A 24,726-nucleotide genomic window follows, 5' to 3' on the forward strand; every position below is an offset into this window, starting at 1 on the left:
ACATTCAAAGACGTGCAGAACTAAAGGTCGGCCAATATGTCGCTTTGGGTTTCCTTTGCCACCTTTGGATGAGACAGTAATTTTAGAACCATTAAATGAAGATATTGATAAATACAAGGCAATTTATAAAGAAATCCAAACCAAGGTCGATTCACTTTATACAATGGATAATGTTGAAGATATTACTTTTGATGAGCTTCTTAACAATGTATTACAGTTAAGTCGAGAGGATTATATTAAAGCAATCAGAAGCAATCTATCTAGTGCAAAAGTGTTCCTTAAAAGAAAGCCAAGTGAAGTTCGTGTAAATCCATACATGAAAGCATTATTACCGGCATGGAAAGCAAATCATGATTTGCAGTTTGTCCTAGATCCATATGCATGTGCTGTATACATTGTTTCATATATAAGCAAGTCTCAAAAGGGAATGAGTGGATTGCTAGACCAAGCTGCAAAGGAAGCTAGAGAAGGAAATTTGGACCTCAAGCGACAAGTTAGGCACATTGGAAATTATTTTACAAATTCAGTCGAAACTTGTGCTCAAGAAGCTGTGTATTTATTGCTACAAATGCCTCTGACAAAAGCTACCAGACCTGTAGTATTCATAAACACTTCTCCACCTGACAAGAGAACTTTTTTGCTAAAACAAACATCAGAGCTTGAAAAATTATCCCCTGATTCTACTGATGTAGAGTCAAACAATGACATCAAACGTTATTCAAAAAGACCAGCACTTCTACAAAACTGGTGTCTTGCAGACTACATATCTCAACTTGAAGTGAAATTTCCTGCTTCAGATGACGAACAAAACAAAAGTGAGTCAGAGAATGAGTCTGAAACTGAAGATGAGCTAGAAATGTCAAATGAGAATCATAGAAAAATAAAAATTACTCTTAAAAATGGCATAATCATTCGACAAAGAAAATCACAAAAAGTGATTAGGTATGTCCGATACAATAGAAAAACAGATTCTGAAAATTTTTACAGGGAACGATTGCTACTGTTCTATCCTTGGAGAAATGAACAATCTGATCTAAAGGGAACAAACGAAACATTTGAAAGTATGTACAATTCTGTTCGAAGAATAGTAGAGAGTAAAGCCAAACAGTATGAACATAATGTTGAAAAACTTGACAAAGCCATTGAGGAAGCAGAGAATGATTGCCATCAATATGATGAAATAGCTCCTGGAACTCAGCAAGTAGAGCTTGAAGATGTTGAAGAAGGGTCAACAGAGGCAGATCAGTATGTACATTTCAACCCAGATAGACCAACAGAACATAGACATTATGATATTTCAGAAGAAGTTGGTGTAGCAGCTAGAACAATAGATGTAAAAAATCATGCCAATCGCATTGAAGATGATGACTATTACAAGCTCATACGGTCTTTGAATAATAAACAAAGAGAATTTTTCCTTCATGTAATCACATGGATTAAAAGAAAATGTGACCCATTGTATCTGTTCTTGACAGGTGGTGCAGGTGTAGGAAAATCTGTAGTAGTCAAAGCTCTATTTCAAGCACTGCATAGACATTTGTGTTCCACCGAAGGGGAAGATCCTGATGATATAAGAATTCTGTTATGTGCTCCAACGGGAAAAGCAGCCTATAATATTAATGGTTTGACCATTCATAATGCTTTTCAAATACAGCCCAATAAAGGTTTAAATCAATCTCTGTCATGTGATGTTCTAAATACTCTAAGAATGAAATACCGAAATTTATCAGTTGTAATGATTGACGAAATCTCAATGGTTGGAAACAAAATGTTCTCCCTTTTGGATGCTAGATTAAAGAAAATCAAAGGCAGCAACCAGATATTTGGAGGTGTAAGTGTGATTGCAATTGGAGACTTCTTTCAACTGAAGCCAGTATTTGATGGTTGGATTTTTCAGGATCTTAACAAAGGCATATCTGCTCTTTCTCCTAATTTGTGGAAGGAGTTATTTAAGGTTCATGAACTTACACAGATAATGAGACAAAAAGATGATATAGAGTTTGCAGAGTTGTTGAATAGATTGAGACTTAATAATCTCAATGACAATGATTTTGCTATTCTTGATACAAGGACTGTCCGGATTGAAGATCAATCATACAATAAAAACAGTACACACTTATTTGTACAAAATGATCTTGTTGATAAATTTAACAACAAGTTTATAACAAATTTGACATCTGAGAAAGTAAGTGTAAAAGCTGTAGACACCGTAGTTGGAGACTTTTCCCCTCCTATTAAAGCAAAATTGATCAGTTCTTTACCTAGAAAGCAGTCTGACACAGCCAATTTAGCCAAAGAAGTGGAGTTAGCTATTGGAATGAAATATGATTTAACAGCTAACATTGAAGTAACAGATGGTCTCACCAATGGTTCATCTTGTCAGGTGAAATTATTTGAGTACAAGACGAAATCGCAAAGACCAAGTATAGTATGGGTCAAATTTAATGATGAGAAAATTGGAACAAATACAAGAAAAAAGTATAACCACTTGTACAGTCAAAATATTGACAAAAGATGGACACCAGTTTTTGATATTAAGAGATCATTTAGTTATAGATACAAAAATTTTGAACGAATCCAGATGCCTCTTCGACCTGCTGCTGGAAAAACAATCCACAAGTCACAAGGTGATACTTTAAAAGAAGTAGTTGTGAGTCTTGATTCTAAATGCAAAGGGAAGATTCCTCATATTCATTATGTTGCTTTAAGCAGAGTAACAACTTTATCAGGATTGCAAATACTTAACTTGAATCGAAAAAATATTGCTGTGTCTGACTGTGTCAAGGATGAAGTTGAGAGATTGAAATCTGAGGCGGTCCTTTCATTGTGTTTCAAACCACTGTATTCTTTGCCAAGTGAAAATTTCAAGGTGGTTTTTAACAATTCGAGATCTATGCATTTGCATCACGAAGACATTAGAGCAGATCCCAGCATTATGGATGCTGATGTCATTGGTATCGCAGAATCAAGGTTAATTCCTTCAGATTGCAACGAAAATTACTTATTTCCTGGATTTCAAACACCTATTCGAGTTGATCAAAATCAAAAACGTCCAAATACTAGACCTCCACATGGACTTGTTGTATTCTTGAAAAATGGCTGTTTACTTCAAAGACAATTGCCTTATTCAACACCTACATTAGAATTTCTACTAGTGGAAATAATTGTGCCTAACAAAGGACTCTTCCAAGTAGTGTTTGTCTACAGAGCATCAGAATGTTCCCTTAAAGATTTGAAGACAGCTTTCCTCTATGATCTTGCTCCTACTTTGGATTTACAACACTCAAATTTAATTATAATGGGAGATTTTAACTTTGATTTGCTATCTGGACATGATAATTTCCTGAACTTTATGTTGGACACATTTATGTGCTCCCAAATTCTTACTAAGCCTACCAGATTATACACAACATTATTAGATCATATTTTCCTAAATATTGATAAAATTTTTCATTATGAGACAGATATTCTTGATGCCTATTGGTCCGACCATCAGATTATTTATGTTACAGTTCAGTTACATTAAATGTATTAAAGTAAAGAAGTGTAAAACCCACCACATTTTTTTGGACATTTAAGGTTGTTCAATAGAACAACCTTAAATGTCCAAAGAGGGGTTTATTTTTGCTCGTGGGTTCCCCTCACCATCTTATAAAGGTTGGGGTCACAGACAAATTTTGTTCATGTGAATTTCACACAAAAATCATGTGAAATTCACGTGAAAAAATTCATGTGAATTTCACATCAAAACTCAAATGAAATGAGTTCACACGAATTTCATGTATAAGCTCAATTCATCACATGAATTTCACGTGAAAATTAAATTTACATAAAATTCACGTGAACAAAATTTGCCTGTGTAATTGTGGAAGGAACTGACAATACAGTTAAAAGAGTATGAATGGTAAGGGGCATAATTGGCATCTGAAAACCAAGATAATTATATTTTGTTAAACATGTTTATATCAAATATTATATATCACACAAAGAAATAATCCACATTTCAAAATTTTGCTACATCTGGAGCCAAAAGGACCATTACCATTAATACTGCTTTCAAACATACTTAAGTTTTATAACAAAATGTGACAAAAAATTTAAATGATTTATTGTGAAGGCTGGAAAAATTGGGTACATGTATAAAGGGGATGGGAATCTAGGATATATTTTTTGGTCCATTAGAATAAATGTTGAATAATTTTTATTGAAACATTTTGAAATGTTTCAAGGACAATAATTGAGGTATCATTTGTGTTTTATTTTTGAATTCTTTGATATTTGTAGTTGATTGATCAATTTGTAGCATATAGTGATGGCTGTGATATAATCTTGATAATTTAATAGTACAAGTATCAGATAAGATGAATGATCTTCATGTTGTTAAAATAATTGTAGAAAAATAAATCACTTCACAATATACATGTTTTAAACAGTTAAAAGTATTTAGTATATAAGCAGTTATAAAACAGGTTTAAATGTTAGCAATAACTTTTTTTTTTAAAGCAAGCAAATTTTTTAAAAACATTTATATTATAAGAAATAGCTCGAAGAAAAGTTCTGGTATAATGTAATGTCAGGGTCTATGCTAGGATAACAGGTGTCCTGTGCCATGCACGAATAACAAACAAGAATGTGGTGGCATAAAAACCTGATACATATGCAGGAGCTCAGTCTCCCAATACAGACACTAGACTCGCATATGCGACAGTGTCGCTGGGCCAGACAAAACAAAAAAGTCATCTATGGTCATATAATAAACTTTATGAATCTGATTTAAATGATACTTTGTTATTTGTTTCTATAATTTTTCATGAGTATATATTGTTGTTTAAGAACTCTTTTTTATAACTGCTTATGTACTAAACACTTTCAACTGTATTTTGATTCAATTTATATGTTGATGTGTAGAGAATATTGTAAGCAATATATATTGCACTGTTATAAAATCTAACAAGGACATTTACTATAATGATTGACTAGTATGCATGAAGCATGGACTAATTCAACAGTTGAGTGAGATGTAAAGGCTGACATTGTATATATATATATATAGACTTTCTGAGAAGAGAATGTTTTATAAATGTATCTCCATAGAAGCATGACACATTCTATCTCCATAAAGGAAATAAATGCATTGTAATTTATTGTGAAATCAACTAGATATGTATATAAATAAAACGTAAAATGCAAAATAGTGTGATTTTGCTTGGCTTTATTTCTTTGATTTCATTAAAAATGACAGCCACAATAGGAGCAATTTTTGTCTTGTCTGCAACTTCTGTCACAAAAAGCAAGACTTAAGAGTAGTGATCTGGAGATGACAGCGACAGTGTTAGCTCTTGATTTAAAAGCTGTATATTTCAGAAGGTAGTAGACCTGGATGCTGCATACTTGGTTTATAAATGCCTTATGTAACAAACTTTATATAAAAAAAGAAGATTTGGTGTAATTGCCAATGAGACCAACTCTAAACAAGAGACCAAATGACACAGAAATTAACAACTATAGGTCACCAAACAGCCTTCAACAATGAGCAAACCCAATACCGCATAGTCAGCTATAAAAGGCCCCGAAATGACAAATGTAAAACAATTCAATCGACAAAACTAACAGCCGAATTAAGATACAAATGATTGAACGAAAAACAAATAAATAACACAGCAACAAACGACAACCACTGAATTACAGGCTCCTGACTTGTACATGCCCAACTGGTAGGTGTCATCTGACCTTGGTGGCCTTACTTTGACCTATAATTGTTAACTTTTTAACCATTGTGACTTGAGTGGACAATTGTCTCATTAGCACTAGTACCACATCTTTTTATTTATATAAACCGAATTTCTCAGAAACTTTAAGCATCCAGTCAATTATATATGGTTATGGTATGTTTGAAAGGTGTACATGTCTGTCTGGCAATAATCATCTGACCTAGACCCAATTTTCATTGTTCATTGGTCAAAGTCATTTTTTTATGAGGTTAATTTCAAACATGCTTTTAGCGATAGGTTAACTAGATTTCTTGTATGGAATGATTGTATGGCCCACATGTCTGTCTGAAAGGGATGATGTCACCTTGACGTGTACATTGGTTATTTACATGTTTTATTTAATTCAATGTAATGCTTGTGGTATATACTTCTTTTTTATACTTTCAACATTAGTTATGTTATGAACACTAGAACGGGCGAAACATTTCAGTGTATCCACTCTTGTCTGACTTTAATCATGGCACAAATCTGGAATGCCAATAATGACTATGTTACAAAATCAATAATTTTATTAAAGCAATTTGATATAAACTCCTATTCTTCATCTTGGTAATCACTCTTAGTTGAACTTCAACTTCAATGTCAAGTTATTATCTTTGATATACCACTTAATTATAAAAATCCACAATTATATATCCTGCATGTTATCTAAGGCATCTACCATTTGATTTGTATGTGATGGTAGAAACTAGGATAAAATTTGACAAAAAAAAAACAGGACAGAGGGTTTAGGTAAAGACAAAAGGGCTGGATAGGAAATTTGAGTAAAAAAAGGCAGGATGAGCAACTGGGCAAAAAAAACAAACAGAATAAATTTATAAAAAAAGGCAAGATCAAGTATAGTGAAAAAAAAGGCAAGACACAAATTCTTCCTAGCCCCCCCCCCCTTCCCCCATAAAAATCAAATGGTAGCTCCCTAAGTATGTAACCCAAGATTATCAGTGTGTATTCAACATAAATGGTTCAACTAGCAGGGCCTAAAGAGATGGATGCCATGATCCCACTGTTGTTATTTTTTTAAACCCTTATCACAAAATTGAAAGGGGTACATAGATATAAGTAAAAGCACAACAGCTAAATTATTATTTTCAGATTACCTTAGATTTCTATGTTGTAGGTTAACAATAAGAAAACATAGTTCCTTTAGGTAATCTGGTGCTTTATTGCTGAAAATTTTATGAACAAGAATAAGTTTATGATATGAAATTCTAGATATGAAGTTTAACCATTTTAGCTCTTTAAATATATTTATACAAGGTGTTATATATAAATAAACTTTGCAAAAAACTGACTTGAACAGTTTGGGTCCTCTCCAAAAATACTAGAAGTGATGTAAAATAAAACCGACGCCGACACATTTTTTACAACAATAACGTGCAGTGGTCGAAAAAGCACTACTTGTTTTATGTTCATCACTCGGGATCTCGGACTTTTACGACATGCCAGACACCTTGGATTTTTACGATAGGCATCGCAGAATTTCGCGGGAAAAGCAGAGAAACCATGGCCGAAAAAAGGAAGTACGAAAGAGCTTTACCAGCTCCCGAAGATGAACAAGAAGGCTACCTGACTAGTGTAACGCCAATTATGATGTCCGCAAAGAAAAATAGATATTTTAATGCCTCATTACAAACCAAATCCAAAGATTACAAAGTTGTCAGCTTCAACGTAGATAAACACAATCAATTTATGACTGCTCAAAGGATCAGTTCTCCTGTAAAATTGAAAAACTTTAGTCTTTCCCCAAACAGTAAAACTGGGGATATGGACATTCTTGTAAATACACGCACCAAAGTGGACTTCGTTCAAAGCGTAAAATTTCAGAAGCGACTGGAATTTGCAGACACAGCCCCAAGCACTAGTGGATTGGGTAAAAGCAGTATGACAATAACCAGCATTAACAATATTGATCGATCATCAACTCAAATTATGGTAAAGCTATAATTATATCAGTTATGTCTTTATTCTAAATTTTAGACCCAAAACAATATTTGTTCTGGTTAAAAGTAAACCCAAGAGAAAAATTAAACCCAAAAAATTTGATAACTTTGAAAGTACCAACATAGTGACTAATTCAGTTGAGAACAATACAAAGGCAGTAGTCACTATTCCATATAATACAGATCCTTATAAGAACTTTTTCTTTGTCGAGAGCATAATACATTGGAAACAACTAAGATATTATTGTATGCGCAAATACAGTCAAGGCAGCCCTCCAACACCGTCAATAGGTGTCTCTCTCCCCCTTGAATAAAACCTAGATTTCGTATCTTCAACGTATATTTATAGATACAGATTGTTCAAACAATACACTGCTGTCAAATCTCACGAACACGTAACTTTGATGAAATTAGCATAGACAAGCCTATTGGGCACCACTTTCCTTTGATCTTTCAAAATTTTGCCATGAAAACTAATCAGGCCTTTAATATCTTAAGCTTGTGTCAGAAACATGCATATTCATTATATATACATTCTCTGCTTGTTATATCTACCATGCCTATATATGCCTGAAAAAGACTTTCAAGACATCATAATTATTTGGACTGGTACAAAGGCATCAAAAATTTAAAAAAGAACCAAACCATTTATCTTATTTAGGTCTCAAGGGGGCCTTGAGGACATACAAATCAAATCAAAGTGCATAAAAGTCTGTTGTAGTCGATTAAAGAGCTCATGTTTCTTTTTTGAACATATGCAGGCTTTAAATTTCAATTACTTACTTATTAGGAGCAGAGTTAACATTCACAACATAGACAGTGAAGTCCTCAATATTATATTATGCCATCTAAGATGTATGGCTGTTTTAAAAAACATTGGGGCATTTTAATTTTTTCTGTACTGCTTTTTCACCAGCTTCCAATATTATATTTCAACACACTTTATGTATGGAAAAACCTTTTGATTCTAAAATAGAATGGAAATGGAAAATATGTCAAAGAGACAACAACCCAACCATTCAGCAGAAACAACTATCATTAATTAAAGCATAATTCGCTTTTTAAACGAACTAGGGTACATCTGCGTATCACAAAAATCATCTAAATATATTTTATTTCTGTTTCAATGTATTCTTCCTGAACATAACTCTTCTGAGACCCTTACTTTTGCAGGATTGTAAGTCTTCATATGTACTAGTGCATGTAGTTGATCATATTACTTCTAGTTGTACTGGTATGACTATGACTATAAATATAAAACTATCAAAAACAAAGCACAACAACAACCAAAAATTCAATGCACACAATATACTAACTTAATTAATGAGGCATTTTTAGTGAGAATCTTACATTGTAGGTAAAACGCATTAGTTTCCCAATCACTGACTAAACTTCTTTTATTTCTAAATATAATTTTTTTTCAGTACAACTTAAAAGGAAAAGTGATTTCAATAGGAGAAACGAAAGTTGTGGAGATGTTCGGTAATACGAAAGAGAAAAAAGAAATAATAATTGCAGATTCCACTGGGAATGTTAAAGTTGCTGTTTTTGAAAACCTGATTGCCGAACTACAACTTGATAATTGCTGCACACTAACAAATCTGTCTTCAAGAAAATATAGTGATTTTTACCTTACCACCACAAAATCAACAAAAATTACTGTTCAGGATGATGACCTAGGAGAAATAAATGATGATATAGAGGAAAATGAACTACCAGAAAAGATTGGACAGATCCAAAACATACAAATAGTGAAAAAATTCCATTGTGGATCATGCAACAAGAAAATGGACATTCCAGAGGGAATCAAAAAAATAAAATGCCCTCACTGTAATTTGAAAGGAAATGTTGAAAGTTTTCAATTCAAGGTTACAAGCAGATTTAACTTGAAAGAAAACAAAACGACCACACATCTTGTTGCCTTCCACGACACAATTTCTGACTTCCTTAATAGTCAGAACAGATCTGACTATCTAAATGACATTGACCAGCTGGAAGACTATTTTCTTGATATAATCTCTATAAAGTGCACTGTAAATGAAGACGTTGTCACAAAATTTGCTTTGTAGACAAAAAATGAACATGCACAAGTAACATGCTTGCATACAAATGAACAAGTATACGTACTTCATGTGTTTATGTTGACACTATGATCATGATTATTGAAATATTGTCAAGAGTTTTAAATCAGTATTTTTTTCCCTCCATCATGAACAGTTTAAAGCTGGTTTTGACATTGCTTCACTCTGCCCATTTGTTCGCATACTAACATGGTGAATACTTGTGTATCTCTTCAAAATTTAAGAAAAAATATTGGTCATTAGAATTTTTAATGTTAAAATAACAAGCAAAATGTTATACAACATGTAGAAATTAACTTTTCTGTAATAATAATTATGGACTTGACTGTATTTTTCTTTTAATGTTATTATAAAGATACTTACATGTAAATATGTTCAAAAAGAGACAAAGTTCTCTATTTACTTTAAGGATGTCTGCTGATCATGTTTTTGAATTCTTGTCATTTTTTCGATTTTCTCAGGTTTTATCCATACAAATGCATTAAATTTGTTCAATAGATCTTTTAAGACAATTTGAAGTTTTGTCTCGCCTAGCAAAACTTAGGGATAGTGATCCGCGGCATGAAATCCTTGTTATTTTTCTTGGTTTAAAGGGAAAAAACAATTCCAATGTTAACAAATAGCAAAGTGGAGAAAACCCTTTTCCTGCCATTTTCTAAATGTCTCGTATTTTGAAAACTACACACGAGACTAAAGATTTTATTACTTTATTTTGTTTGAATATCAAAGTTGTTTTCATTGTAAGCAACCGCATGAAATCCTTGTTATTTTAAATTTGAGCAGCAGACATCCTTAATTGCATGCATCTTTTTTCTTTGTCTATCCCTTACTACAGGTATTTATGATGATTAACTATAAATCGATATATTTTTATCTTCAAACAACACCGTTGTATTGTGTTTTAAGGTTTACAGATGCCTGTCCTTCCATTTGTCTTGAAAACTGAGATTTTCTCAGCTACTTTGCATCAGATTGATTTGATATTTGGTATGAAGATTACCTCAGCTTTGTTGTGACAATTTGTAAAGTATAAGTGCTTTTGGCATGATCAACAAACTTCATCTTGTTTGTCGATACTGTAAAATGTTAAAATTTTCGTAACACTTTTCTTAGCTTAAATGCTGTAGATTGGTTTGGCATTTTGAAGTGGTCAGTTGTACAATGCTTAGCAGTCAACTATTTTAATTGAAAGAGATGTCAATTTAAAACAAAATCACATAAAATTGGCTAAAAATCGTAATAATTTTTTTTGAGACTTGAAAAATCAATATGGGAGGGGATGAGAATTGAGGATTTTTCTATTGTAACCATATTTTAACACACTAATACTATGGTACTGAAGTAATCTTCATAGTCAATGTTTCTTAGTTAAGGGCTTCAAAGTTTAACAATGTCCAACATAATCTACCTACCTATTCTCTACCTAGCAGGGTAAAATTTTATTTTAGAAAAAGATGTACAGTAAGTACATGTATGCAAGTTTTTTCTCTTAATAAATAATTAGTTAAAAAAAATTGTCTTGATCATTTTTGTCGAGCCTGCAACTTTTCTTGCAGTTAGCTCGATATAGAGATAGTGATCCGGCGGCGGAATTGAATAACTATATTTGGTACGTGCGTTCCTTGCAAGGTCCTCATGCCTGTCGGACAGTTTTCACTTGACCTCGACCTCATTTCATGGATCAGTGAACAACGTTAAATTTTCGTGGTCAAGTCCATATCTCAGATACTATAAGCAATAGGTCCAGTAAATTTGGTGTATAGAAGAACTGTAAAGTGTACATGTCCAACTGGCAGGTGTCATCTGACCTTGACCTCATTTTCATGGTTCAGTGGTTATAGTTAAGTTTTTGTGTTTTGGTCTGTTTTTCTTATACTATATGCAATATGTCTACTATAATTGGTGTATAGAATGATTGTAAGGTGTACATGTCTAGCTGACAGGTGTCATCTAACCTTGACCTCATTTTCATAATTCAGTGGTCAAAGTTAACTTTTTTAGTTTTGGTCTATTTTTTTAATACTTTATGCATTAGGTCAACTATATTTGGTGTACGGAAATATTTTATGATCTATATGTCGATTACGCAGGTTTTATTTGAACTTGACCTCATTTTCACAGTCCATTGCTAAGTTTTAAGTGTTTGTGTTTTGGTCTCATTTTCTTTATTTATAAACAGTAAGTCATATATATTTGTAATATTGAAGAATTGTTAGCTGTACATGTTTGCCTGGCATGGTTCAATATGTTCAATAAGGCATTTTTTACCAGGTGAGCGATTCAGGCTCTTGAGAGCCTCTTGTTTAATATCTTATCTAAAAATTTTGAAGAGGTGGAAAGAGTTCACTTTAGTTGCTTGATTTGATGGTTTTAAGCTAAATTGGTCAGTTGTTTGCAAATTTACAGACAAATATGATAAGGTTAAGAGGTTATTTTGATTGAAATATTGTTAATAAGAACAAACAAAGCTATCCACTGGAAGGTCTAACGATGTGAACATTTTTATCAATGAAATTAGCTAAAAAAGCAAAATTTGTTATAACAAATATTTGAATCATTTATCTCATGATTACGGTACATAAAAATTTTCATTACAGATTTGTTTGGGAGGATTAAAAGATTTACAAGACACAAAGAATAAAGTGAGAGAGGCTCATGGGATATCTCCCCTACCAGAGGATACATATGAAGTCTGTAAGAACATGAGAGCTTCATCTCCTCCAGCATCTGCTGTTGATTTGATTGAACAACAACTTCCACGTAGAGCTTTCAGGGGAGGAAAGCGGGTATGTATACACACATTTATCTCTCTTTTAAATCTCATATTGAACTGAAAAATTTCCATTTGATCCCACCTAACCCTGTATTAAATTTAATTTTGAAATTAGTGATTTATGTTTTGTTCAAAAATCATTTATAACTTTTTTCAGTTTCACTCAATCTTCTATTCTTAGTTTCAGAATTATAAAAATTCACAATTCACCTCTTAAAATTTGCAAATAATTTGGATAACTATCTCTGGATAAATACATATAGCATTGTCGTAACATTAACTTATTTTTTATGACCGATTTTTGAAAAAAATGATGTTCATACTATGATAATAAGTTTGATTTAGCCATGGAAAGTTTTTTTGCAAGCCAATTTTATAAGTACAAGATGAATTTTCCATGGTTATTTTAAATGTTTTATATTTACTGAATGCCCATAACTTGTATTAGACGTAAACATACTTAACAATCTTAGATATAGGATGCCAGATGCAATAAAACTAAATTAACCATCTTTTTACTCTCTCAACTTTTCTAGAATTTCTAGTCATAATATAATATCTCCATGCTAACAAAAAATAAAATACCAATACAATATATAAGAGTTTTTTAAAACTAATATTACCTATATTTAATTAATTTCTGCCTATTTTATATAGGATGATCTGTTTATGATGAAGGTTTGTCAATATTTGGCATTGCAATGCATCATATGATAAATAAATCCTTATAAACAGAATCCTCTGCATGGCCTACTAATCATGTGCTAGTATATATACAGTGTAACCTGTGTTATCAGACACACTGGGGGATCAGAAAAAAAATGTCTGATTAAGCAGGGTGTCGGAATACTCAGTTTTTTTCTGCACGGGTAGGCATATTTTGGGACCATGAAAATGTGTCGGTTAAAGTAGGATATTGGAATACTTAGGTGTCGGATTAACCAGGTTACACTGTAGTAGTTAAAACTGATTTTTCTGCATGGAATTTCAAAAGTATTTACAGTAGAAACTCAAATGAAATTAAAATGGGGGTTAAAATTCCAGATTTTAAAAGTAATATTCTTTGTAAGTTAAAACTTTCCTTAGGGTTGTAATTTCTTCGAATATACATATACACAAAATAGCAGGTGTATTGATATTATCTACTAAATAAATGAAATTAAAATCACAACAAAAAATTTAGATTTACAAAACATGCAAAAGATGACATCTTTATCAATAACTTTTTGGATTCCTGATTTTGATATACCAGTACATGTATTCACACAATGAGTTATTTCATATTTTGTTTCTGCTGGTTTAAACCATTATTTTGTAAAAATAAAAAAATAAAATATAGCTGCTATTTCAATAAAGTAATACTGTTAAGGTCACTATAGGGAACACATTTGTAACTTCGATCTAATTCCAATTTATTTAAAGAAACAGCATACAAATTTTGTCCACATTAGTGACTTAGGCTTTCCTAATCTTCTTTTTAAGACTAACAGACTTTACTGATCTGAATTAAAACTAACATTGTTTTAAACAGTGTCACTTGTACATGTAGTTTATATTTTTCAAGTTCTTTATTAGTAGACAAAGCTATGCTTTTATCAGTTTGTAAATTGTCTCCCTTGCAAAAGTGTCTTAGGAAGATAAAAGAGAGTGACAATACACCATGAACATATGTACCTCATTGGGAAATATGGACTCACTTCTCATTCAGATCAAACAAGTTGGTATTTGGTGCTTCTTCATATTTTATTCAGTTATGTAAAATGTAAAATAAAAAATATACTAAACTCTGTGGAAAATTTAGAAAAAAGAAAGTCCATACCAAAGGAATTTCAGAGATTGTATAATGATGTGAGAATTTTGGCATGATGATTTATGTGAACAAGTTATGTGATATATTCTGTTTAATATTTAAAAGGATTTGAAGCAAGTTGTTTAGTGCATGGTTTGCCTATAAGAATTAGTAGTTCATAATTCAGTGGTCACATGATCTTTTGTGGAACTGATTCCTTGTTTTGATTATGTACCTCTGACTATAACGTTTAAGTACATTCTTCACCAGTCCAATTTCTGTAACATGAATTGAATTTTTCACATTAAAATTTACACTTATATAAAAATGATCCAGAACTTTTCATAAGGAACCCACTGACTGACCTAAGGGAGTGGCACACTCCAGTCATGCTTCAGTGATTTTCTGTATAACCAACCAAATTTTTCCCACAAAAGGGGGGGACTGACCCCCAAGCCCCCTGGAATCACCTATGTGTTGGTACAAGTCCTTATAAAAGATCTGTTTATGGTAGTCAGCTCAAATCACAATTCTTGGTGCTAGGTGATACACTGCCATGACTGCTAGGAACTGCTAGACAGCTAAATTTGATTCATAATTTAGGATAGTATGGCCATGTCCAAAGCTTAATTTGGCAGACTTTAGCTATATAGAGAATGTGATATAACCTTTCAGTCAGAGATTTTATTTTGATTGATCTGAAATCAAGTTAAAAGTTAATGGTAGCATTCTAAGTAGATAATAAAATAACGATTAATGTACACTTTGTTTTTAGTTTCCTTGTATTTTCTTTTTCTCTGTTAACATTTTTTCAACCTTTTTTTAGTTCAATGTCCTGTTGTATAAGCATGTCTTTGTTCTTTTCATGTTACTAAATATAACAGCAATAAATATTTTTATGTATATATGCAGCTGCAAAAAAATGGTGCTGGTTAGTTGTTGTCTGTGATGCAGGTCTTGTGTTTGAGGCTGAGAAATGGGTTATTCAAAAAAGGAACCAAAGCATAATGAATTATATGTCAGTTTTAGAAAAGCCTTAAAAAACCTCACTTCTTTACATATGATATCATATAATATAACAACAAATGCCAATAAGTTTTCGCAAATTGTCCCATGGTTAGTGTATATTAGATAAAAAAAGAGTTCTACTTACAATAAGCAATACTGGTTGTTGGAAAAAAGTATTGTGGATTCATTATTATTCATGGAATACTAATTTATATTGATTTTGTAAATCATGAATTTATAGATGTTAAATGTTCATAGAAGTACAAATTTTTAACTGGTATGTATGCAGACTTTGTCAAATATCCTGGAAAATTATAAATTTTCCATTGTCTAAGAAATTAGTATCCATGACAATAAATGAATTCACATTGTTCGATGAGTTAAATACAGTAGTTTTAGGCTATCTTATAATCCATTTACATCACTAATGAATATGTTGATGTACATAACTGTATGTAATTGTATTTTGTCTGATGACGATCTGTAAGAGTGCATGACTTTGGTTTGGGTTTGTTTATTTGTATATATATAACTATAACTAACAATGTCACACGTAACAAATGTACACAGCAATCTTGTTTTTAATGGGTCAAGGACTCAAACGATTAAACAGGAGAGGAAAGATATGAAAATTAATATTTAAAATTAGGGGCAAAAGACCCTTTTTCAGGAACTTGTTATTTGAGCCATTTAGTTCACTAAATACTGGAATAACAGAAAAGCCAATGAAACCTTTGTTAATTCAGATACAATTATATTGTGATGTGGGAATGGGCACACTATTTTCATGGGAATTAAGGATTCAAAATTTTATTTTCACTGGAATTCAGGATGAAACCCCTTCTACACTTCCCCTTTAATTTTTATTAATAGAGACAGCTTGTGTATTTGGTACGTTAGAATGGTGTAATATATTAATATGTGTGCTCTTCTGCTAATATGCTTGCTTTTCTAACCTCTTTTCTGTGCGCCATCTATCCTATCTTTCTACGGGCACTGTATGGCTTGCTCGGCAACATCGCAATTTAAAGATCTTGGTTAAACAGAGTAGTTTGAATGATGACCCCTTTGAGAATGAGAATGGTACAGATGATCTGATGAAAGATGTAGATGGGATGAAACCCAATGGGGATGATGAGCAGCTTCCACCAACACCACCTAGACCCTCAACACCAACAGTTCCACAGTATAGAATATTACCATGGAAACCTAAAGTTAGGTAGGTTTTGAGCTCATCTAGTGATTATGTCATAAAAAAAGAAAAAAACAGTAGAGAGATTACAGCCACTTTATAAACCTACTGCAGGGTTAAAATTGTATTGGGACTATTCAACTCTTTAATTTTATGAGTCTGTGGTTTGGTATATATTAGAGTTTTCTAAATGGGAAATATTTAAAAAAAAAAAACAAAAAAAACTAACATGTTCTTTTTTTAGCCATTCTGATTTTCTGTAATGAATTGTTTTTGGAAATGATATTAATTATATTTATTTTGAGGTTCTACAAGTTTCTTTGAATTTTGATTTAGTTTATCTATTTATATTTTTCAGACAAAAAGATTTAGAGTTATTTTTAGAGCACACAAGGAAGAAATTTGTTGGTTTCCATGTAAAGAATGATTTTACATCTTTAGCTGGGTTACCAAGACCAATACATGAAGGTGTAAAGGTTCTAAAACAGGTACAATATTATCCATGCTACAATGGTAACATAAGCAACTGCATCTTTCATCAATTTGAAAATGGAAATATTTGTATTAAAGAGGCCACCATTTCATAATCTAAAATCCTACATGTACAGATAAGAGGAGTTTATTGCTGGCCTCTATTCAAAAGTAAAGCATTGTATAAAGTAAACAGACCAGATTTAGCCAGTTGTACATATGCATTATATATTGTTAAAGATAGGCAAAAGATACCAACGGGATATTCAAACTCATAATTTAGTTGAAAATAAACTGAAAATGCCATGGCAAAACAGCGACCAAAAGAAAAAAAAACAATAGTATAAGTAAACTAAAACTGAGGAACACACAAACTCCACCAAAACCTGTGGTTGATCTCAGGTGTTCTGAAAGAGTAAACAGATTCTGGTCCTCATGTTAGTGAAAACAAAAATAAACTCGTATTTTCAATGCAACCTAATTATGATACAGATTTAAAATTATATGACACATGCTTCTAAAATAACTGGATTCAAAATTATTCATTCAATACTCATCTTCTAGAAAAAAGTGACCTATGAATTTAGGTTTCCAACAAAATACAAATTCCTAGAGGCCTGTATGCAGAATCTATCAGTTCCATGAAAATTTATACCCAGGAATACAAAAGAATCCTCAGTCACCTTTAACAGGTGTGGTCAAGATAAACAGTTTAGGGTGCCAAATACTGCTTTCAAAAGCACAATGAAAAACGGTCTACACAGAAAGGCAAAAATCAGAATTGTAATATAATGAATTTTATATTTTTTCAGCATTTATACATATCACTCACAGAAATTCAGATAAAAAAAGAGGAAGAAATGGCAAAGAATCCTTTGTCAAAGGTAAGTTTTTAGATATCATTTGCTGCTGCTACATGAAATTTGAAAATATCGCAAATTATTCACAATCTATGTTAATAGTTATCAAAAGTACCAGGATTATAATTTAGTACGCCAGATGCGCGTTTTGTCTACATAAGACTCATCAGTGACGCTCATATCAAAATAATATAGATTGATATGTACTCTTGTCAATTCTTTACCCATAATTTGAAATATTACAGATTAAGATTAAGCAAAATTAACCTGATAAAATTTTTAAAAAACTTTAATTAATTTGAGGGAAGAATTTCTTATATGAATTTCAATGTCTTTCACATGTATATGAGCAGTTAGATGCTAATAATAAAATGTTGTTTACATTTAAAACAAAGACTAAAATTATAGTTGGACCCACAAATATCAGAAATATATCATCCAGAATTGTTTATGTTTGTAGCCAGAAGGAGAGATCCAGAGTACTCCTGTAGAAATATTTTATCAGGAATTATTACCTAACTTGCCACAGTACATGGTATGTTACTACTTAAACAATAAATTGTTTTTGTGTTGTAAATATCTAACAACAGGGGAAAACTTAACGAAATAAAGTATGGTTTATAACAATCCTAGCATTATGTCTGATCCCAGTCCTGTTCCACTGATGTCATTTTGACAGAATCTTGTTTTATTTTTATTACGCTAGTTTTCTGTTATTTTGTTGCTAAAATTTACTATAGGTAGATATTTATTAGTTTTTTATTTCCATGATCTTTACTGAGCTTTACTCTAGAAACTTATGCAGGTGCACTATCTTGTGAAAGTAAGTCGTTGTGATCTACTATGGAAGATTGTTTTAATTGCTTCTAATTAGATCCTTTCTATCTACAGATTGCATTGCTGAAGATTTTATTGGCAGCAGCACCTACATCTAAAACAAAGACTGATTCTATAAATATCCTGTCTGATGTTTTACCTGAAGAAATGCCGTAAGTATCAATACACTGTTTGATATTTTTATTTGGAGATGAAAAAATATTTATAGATGAAATAAGTATACAACTATGCATTAAACTGAAAATAATATAAAGATAATTAGAAAAAGAAATTGTTATATATAAAATATATATGGAAAATTTGCATGTGTCAAAGTCTTTTGTCCATGTTCTGTATGTATCACTTCACATTTTTTTATCAGTACAATGTACCTAGACACTATAAGTACAATGTACTTAGACACTATAAGTACAATGATTAACACTTTAAATTTGGCAATAAAGGATTTCTATTGTTTAAGTATCAAAATAGTTGATTTTCTCATTTCCATGTTGATTAAACTCATGACAGTTATGTTAACCAGCTTGACAGTCACCATTTGTATGCGCCACGAGTTAAGTTGGTGGTCATGATCTTCCAATTTTGTATATAAAATACTTGAAATTCTGTTTGCTTTATAGAACTACAGTGCTGCAATCAATGAAACTTGGTATAGATGTCAACAGACACAAAGAAATCATTGTCAAGGCCATATCAGGGTTGACATTGTTACTGTTGAAGCATTTTAAATTGAACCATGTATATCAGGTAAGTTTGTTATGGTCTACTTTTAAAAGGTCATTGCATTTTGTTTTAAGATAATATATTGTTCTTTCACTGGGTTTGTGTTATTTTTTTTTGAAAGTTTCCACTGATGCATCTTTAAAATACAATCATACATTAGAGAGATTTTGTGCCATGAATATACTTTTATTACTTTTATCTTTTGTAAATAAAAATTAAAAAAAAATAAGATGCCAAAGTCAGAGACATTTATGCACCTGAGTTCAAATAACTTGGATGTAAGCAGCTATAGGTCCTTATGCAGCATTCAACAATGAGCAAAACCCATACTGTATAGTCAGCTATAAAAAGAAATGACAAAATGTGAAGCAATTTAAACGAAAAACCAACAGCCTGATTTAGGACAAAACAAAAAAAATATGACAGACAGCATCTAATGACAGCCACTGAATTAATTAATCCTGACATATAGAATGTGGCTGAGTTTAACATTTGTGTTAGTGCTTAACCTGCCCTGACCTCAGACAGTCAACACAACTTCCAAAGAGCAAACTGTAAAAATCATTTCGAAATAACTTGACTTTTTAAATCGACATAATGCAAAAAAAGATCCATGAGTACAAAGGTAATTTTTGTTGTTTTATCTTTTAATATTTCCCAGGAACTTTGAACTTTCCTTTGTAAAACCAATCAGGAGTTAAGTATATCTTTTATTTCCTGATTGGAACAGAACAGTCAAAAGTTGTTAGTCACAATTGCTGTAAAATCTTAAACCAAAGCTGTTTGATATGATGAACCAACAACCAATCAATGTTTGATATGATGAACCAACAACCAATCAATGTTTGATATGATGAAGGTCATCAAAAAAAATATCTTTTTACATAAGGAAATTGAATTATCTTTTACAAAAAATTCTCACAAATGTTTGAACTTAAAAATGTTTATGACAAGCATTATTGATTTTTTTCAGTTTGAGTTTATGAGTCAACATCTTGTGTTTGCCAACTGTATACCATTAGTGCTCAAGTTTTTCAACCAGAATATCATGTCCTACATTGGTGCTAAAAATAGGTAAGTTCTTTGAAAATTATGTTAATATTTTACTTCCAAAGAATTTCTGTTACATATTAAAAAAAATTCAAATTTGAAACTGAATAAAAATTAATTTTCGAAATTAAAACAGGTCATTAATATAGTGAGAATTCATATTTGAATAAAAGATAAAGTGGGATCAAAATCTGTGAAACAGTGAGCCAACAGCTGAAAAAAAATAGAGAAATACCTTTCTGTTTTTTTTTTATTTTAAGATTAAAAAAAACTTTGATTTGCACTTATATTATTTTTCATTATTTTGATACAGTATACCAGTGTTAGATTTCCCATGTTGTGTAATTGGAGATCAAGTTGAACTGACAGCAGAGGCATTGGTAAGTCAATCAACTGTTCTATATATTTTAGTCATATAAAGTTAAAGAAATGGTTTTAAAATTCCTTACAAGACATACAACAGCTGTTAAAAAACTTCAAATTTTTATGTGAAATAGTTACTAATTTAGATGTTAAATGAAGTATCTATTTTTAATAATGCTTGTTTACAGACTTTGGCAAATGCACTTAATCAAATATTCACAAATAAACATTTTTTCCAAAATCCACAAACATAAATAAATCTGCATTACTGGTAATAAATATTGATTGAGAGAAATCTGTATATATATGTTTATATGGAGTTATTCAAGACTGTGACTTGTGATTGTTTAGAAAATTTTATATAATTTGAATCATCTTTTTACAGGAGAATGGTGACAATCAGCAGTATTGTTGGAGGAATCTCTTTTCTTGTATAAATCTACTGAGAATTCTCAATAAACTCACAAAGTGGAAGCACTCAAGAACAATGGTAAGGATTTGAGACCGACTTCAAACATTTTCAGAATCATTAGTTGCAAATTTGCAATGGTTATACGACATAGTGTGATCAATTCACCATATTCACATTTGCTTTGTAAATAGAGGGACTACCTTGATATTGAGTAAATGTGAAGAAAGTGAAGTTGAATCCCAACAAACAGTGTTTTTTTTTAAGTAGACTTAAATTTCATATCATTTGTAAGAAATACTCTTTTTCAATTTGAATAAAGTTTTTAATGCAAAAAAAAAAAAAATAAGGGAAAAAAATAGGATTAAAACAAAATTCACTGGATTGATGAGATTTTATAGATATTTTCTTGTATAACTTTAAAAGAAAAAAAAAACAAAATCTGAAATGTGATAGTTACCAGTTTCAGAAAACTGGTTGCCTTGAGATTGTTATAATGTAACAATCATACTTTTCAGATGCTAGTAGTATTCAAATCTGCACCAATCTTAAAAAGAGGATTGAAAGTAAAACAAGCCATGATGCAGCTTTATATTCTAAAACTACTCAAGATGCAAACTAAGTACTTAGGTAGACAATGGAGAAAGAGTAATATGAAAACAATGTCTGCTATTTATCAGAAAGTCAGACACAGACTAAATGATGACTGGGCTTTTGGTAATGGTAAGTGGAAGACATTTTATAGCATTCATATAGTAGTTTTTCAACTGCAATCAGGTCATAAAAGAAAGATTTAAATTAAAAACAAAGGGGAAGATATGAATCTTCATTTTAGGGTCCTTGACTTGCAATGTTCTGCTTCAGCATTCCTGTTCAAGGTAAATTCAAAAGAACTCTCTGACACGTAAAATTATAACATGTTGTTTTCAATTTTCATGGGGTTTCAATTTTGAAACATTGCAAGACACTGTAAAAATTAATTTCTGATCTGACTTGAAAATTCATACATTTTGTAATTTGAAAATCTGAATATATACTAGTCAACAAAAGAAACGATACACGACTTTTTTTTTCAAATTTCAAGATGAAGTTTTCCGTTTAGAAGACCAATATTGAAGGTAGTAATACTTAATAACCATGGAAATATAAATCTGTTTAGAAATTTTTTTTTTTTTTTGCTTTCATGACTTCATTTGGCTAAATTTGAATTTTTTGACAAAATTTACATAAAACGACAATTTTAAAAACAGATGTTCCAACTAATGATGTCAACCTCTCATTTAAAGGTTAAGACCATGTTAGCCATCAATTCTTTTTTAAAAATCGCACAGTTTCTTTGTTTATTTGTAAAGCAAAGGTCGGCCCTACAAGAAATCGTTAAAATAAATACATAATCCATTGATTTACCTGATAGACAGTATATGTAAAGTGAAATTGAAAAAAACTGTAACAATCTTAAAGCTTATAGGAAAGGTTCCAAATTAACCGTGTGTTGTTTTCATATCTAAAGCATTGATTTGAGACGAAAACATTTTTTTCTTTTTGCATTTTTTGAGATTTTACCAACAAATGAAAAAAAGCTATATTTCAACCTTTACATTATGAACATAACATGATTAGCATATTGAATATTTTTAAACAAATTTGAAAATTCATTTAGTACTTAGAAAATTGTGTGTCGATTTTTTATCCAACTTTCCGCAAAATTAATTTGCACCCTACGATCATTTACACGGAATTTTGATACTTTCCAACAGGTTTTGATTTTCATTATCATATGTGCATACATTGCAAATGAAAGCTCTTTAAAATAGTGTATCTCATTTTGTTTTACATTTAATATCTTTAATAAAATTTATTCTGAAGTCTTGTATCGTTCTTTTGTTGACTAGTATATATATATATTATAAATTGTTTATGTGGAAATGGATAGGATCTAAAGAATGTTTAACTAACTACATTATGTCTCTTGGTAAAATATAAAACAATCTAATGGTTGAATTGACATTTATAAACTCTTTTATCTATTAATAGATATGGATGCAAGACCATGGGATTTCCAAGCTGAGGAATGTGCCTTACGTGCTTGTGTGGACAGATTTAACAACAGGCGTTATGGGAACAATGGAACAGATCCAGATTTTAAACCAGTTGATAATTGTACACAAAGTGTGTTGGGAGAAGACCTTGAACTTTGTGAAGATTTTAAACAAAATTATGAACGATGGTTAGATATTGAAGTTTTTTCAAATCAAATTGATTGGGATCAAGTTATAGCTCATTAGTATGCATACCTAGACTTAGGGCATGCAGTTATATGTTGTCATCAAGATGTTGGACAGGAGCTTAACTTTTGTCTCGTCAACTTAAGGTTTGCTTGTCGTGACCCCAGCCTCCACTGATACTGGGGATTCATTATTATTCATTGGATACAAAATTTGGTTGGTATAGAAAAATCAGGTTTAATAAAGTGCAAATTTTCTATTGGCATATACATTCAAACTTTAATAAAATCCAAGGAAATTAAATATACAAATTTTAGTCAAATAATTGTCTCATAGCTGAACTAATACAAGAAACTTTAACAATCAAGATATAATCAGGTTTTTTGTAATGATCATATGTGAAAGGTAAAAAGGCAAACTATATATGGAGAAAATGGATATGATAAAATTCTCTCCACTTATAAAAAGAATATATAATCTCATATATATTGTGAAAAGTGACTAACTATGTTCAATACTCTTTAACATTTGTCAGGAGTCATGTATTACAAAATCTTATAAACTCTTAGCTGGTATTGCAGTTGGATAAAAAATATGAATGAATTTGAAATTATGTAAATTGTTATTTATTATTTATAAGCTTTATAATATCAATAAATATATGTGAAGAATACCTGTTTTTGAGATCTGGAATTAGCCATACAATACAGGCATGACTTATAAAGTACTGTAGTGAACTAGATTGGGAATAAGGATCTGACTTGACCAAAGACTTGGTTATTGTTGCATATGGACACCTTGTGAAAGCATTCCTTTGAGACTTGTTCTAACAGCTTTCAAGCTAATGTGAGATTCTTTATCAGATTGTGCAGTTGACAAAACTACTGGTATTTTGTTGGATATTTACCATGTGTTTTGCTTATTATAACATTCTGATGTCTATAATTGTCTTACAATTTGATCAGCACTATCTTTAACTTCACATGAAGATCTAAATACACAAAATTACTACATTTCAATGTTAATGGCAATTATCAATCCTACAAAGAGCTGAAAATAGCATAATGGTGAGTAAGTTCACACACACAAGAACCCCCCTCCCCCCTTCCCAAATTAAAATGCATAATTGGATATTGCAGATACCTTATGTTATGAAATTTTAGTCAGTCATTCGTCCAAGACCATACTTTGACCTACAATGTATAAAGGTTTACTTTTACAAATTATGACTTGG

The 24,726-nt window shown here is 31.2% G+C and overlaps 2 protein-coding genes across 5 annotated transcripts in view; both read left to right on the forward strand.

Moving 5' to 3' along the window:
- The window catches only part of LOC139488704 (striatin-interacting protein 1 homolog), a 42,177-nt gene extending 18,014 nt beyond the window's left edge, over positions 1–24,163 (forward strand). Inside the window, exons 9-21 of one of the 4 annotated variants that reach the window (XM_071274531.1) lie at positions 12,390–12,578; positions 13,223–13,243; positions 16,409–16,581; positions 16,913–17,042; positions 17,838–17,909; positions 18,346–18,420; positions 18,777–18,874; positions 19,343–19,469; positions 20,419–20,519; positions 20,809–20,875; positions 21,244–21,348; positions 21,786–21,990; positions 23,302–24,163. In XM_071274531.1, coding sequence (XP_071130632.1) covers positions 12,390–12,578; positions 13,223–13,243; positions 16,409–16,581; positions 16,913–17,042; positions 17,838–17,909; positions 18,346–18,420; positions 18,777–18,874; positions 19,343–19,469; positions 20,419–20,519; positions 20,809–20,875; positions 21,244–21,348; positions 21,786–21,990; positions 23,302–23,552 — 1,614 coding nt within the window. In that variant the 3' untranslated portion in view covers positions 23,553–24,163. Of the gene's footprint in view, positions 1–12,389; positions 12,579–13,222; positions 13,244–16,393; positions 16,582–16,912; positions 17,043–17,837; positions 17,910–18,345; positions 18,421–18,776; positions 18,875–19,342; positions 19,470–20,418; positions 20,520–20,808; positions 20,876–21,243; positions 21,349–21,785; positions 21,991–23,301 lie in introns of all 4 variants that reach the window. The other 3 variants (XM_071274524.1, XM_071274540.1, XM_071274547.1) reach the window with 3 other exon arrangements.
- Positions 7,132–9,928, forward strand: LOC139488728 (uncharacterized). The gene is made up of 2 exons (XM_071274560.1): positions 7,132–7,703; positions 9,136–9,928. Exons 1-2 carry the CDS (start codon positions 7,275–7,277, stop codon positions 9,778–9,780), a joined length of 1,074 nt encoding a protein of 357 aa, XP_071130661.1. The 5' UTR covers positions 7,132–7,274; the 3' UTR covers positions 9,781–9,928.
- Positions 24,164–24,726: the final 563 nt, after the last annotated feature.

Source organism: Mytilus edulis, chromosome 1, assembly GCF_963676685.1.
Source record: "Mytilus edulis chromosome 1, xbMytEdul2.2, whole genome shotgun sequence".
In the NCBI taxonomy this organism is placed as follows: domain Eukaryota; kingdom Metazoa; phylum Mollusca; class Bivalvia; order Mytilida; family Mytilidae; genus Mytilus; species Mytilus edulis.

What these genes read in the sequence shown, in the direction of transcription:
- LOC139488728 (XM_071274560.1), top strand. Translation starts at nt 7,275, where the DNA reads ATGGCCGAAAAAAGGAAGTACGAAAGAGCTTTACCAGCTCCCGAAGAT. An exon ending in GATCATCAACTCAAATTATG is followed by an intron (nt 7,704 to 9,135) that starts GTAAAGCTATAA and finishes ATTTTTTTTCAG; the next exon opens with TACAACTTAAAAGGAAAAGT.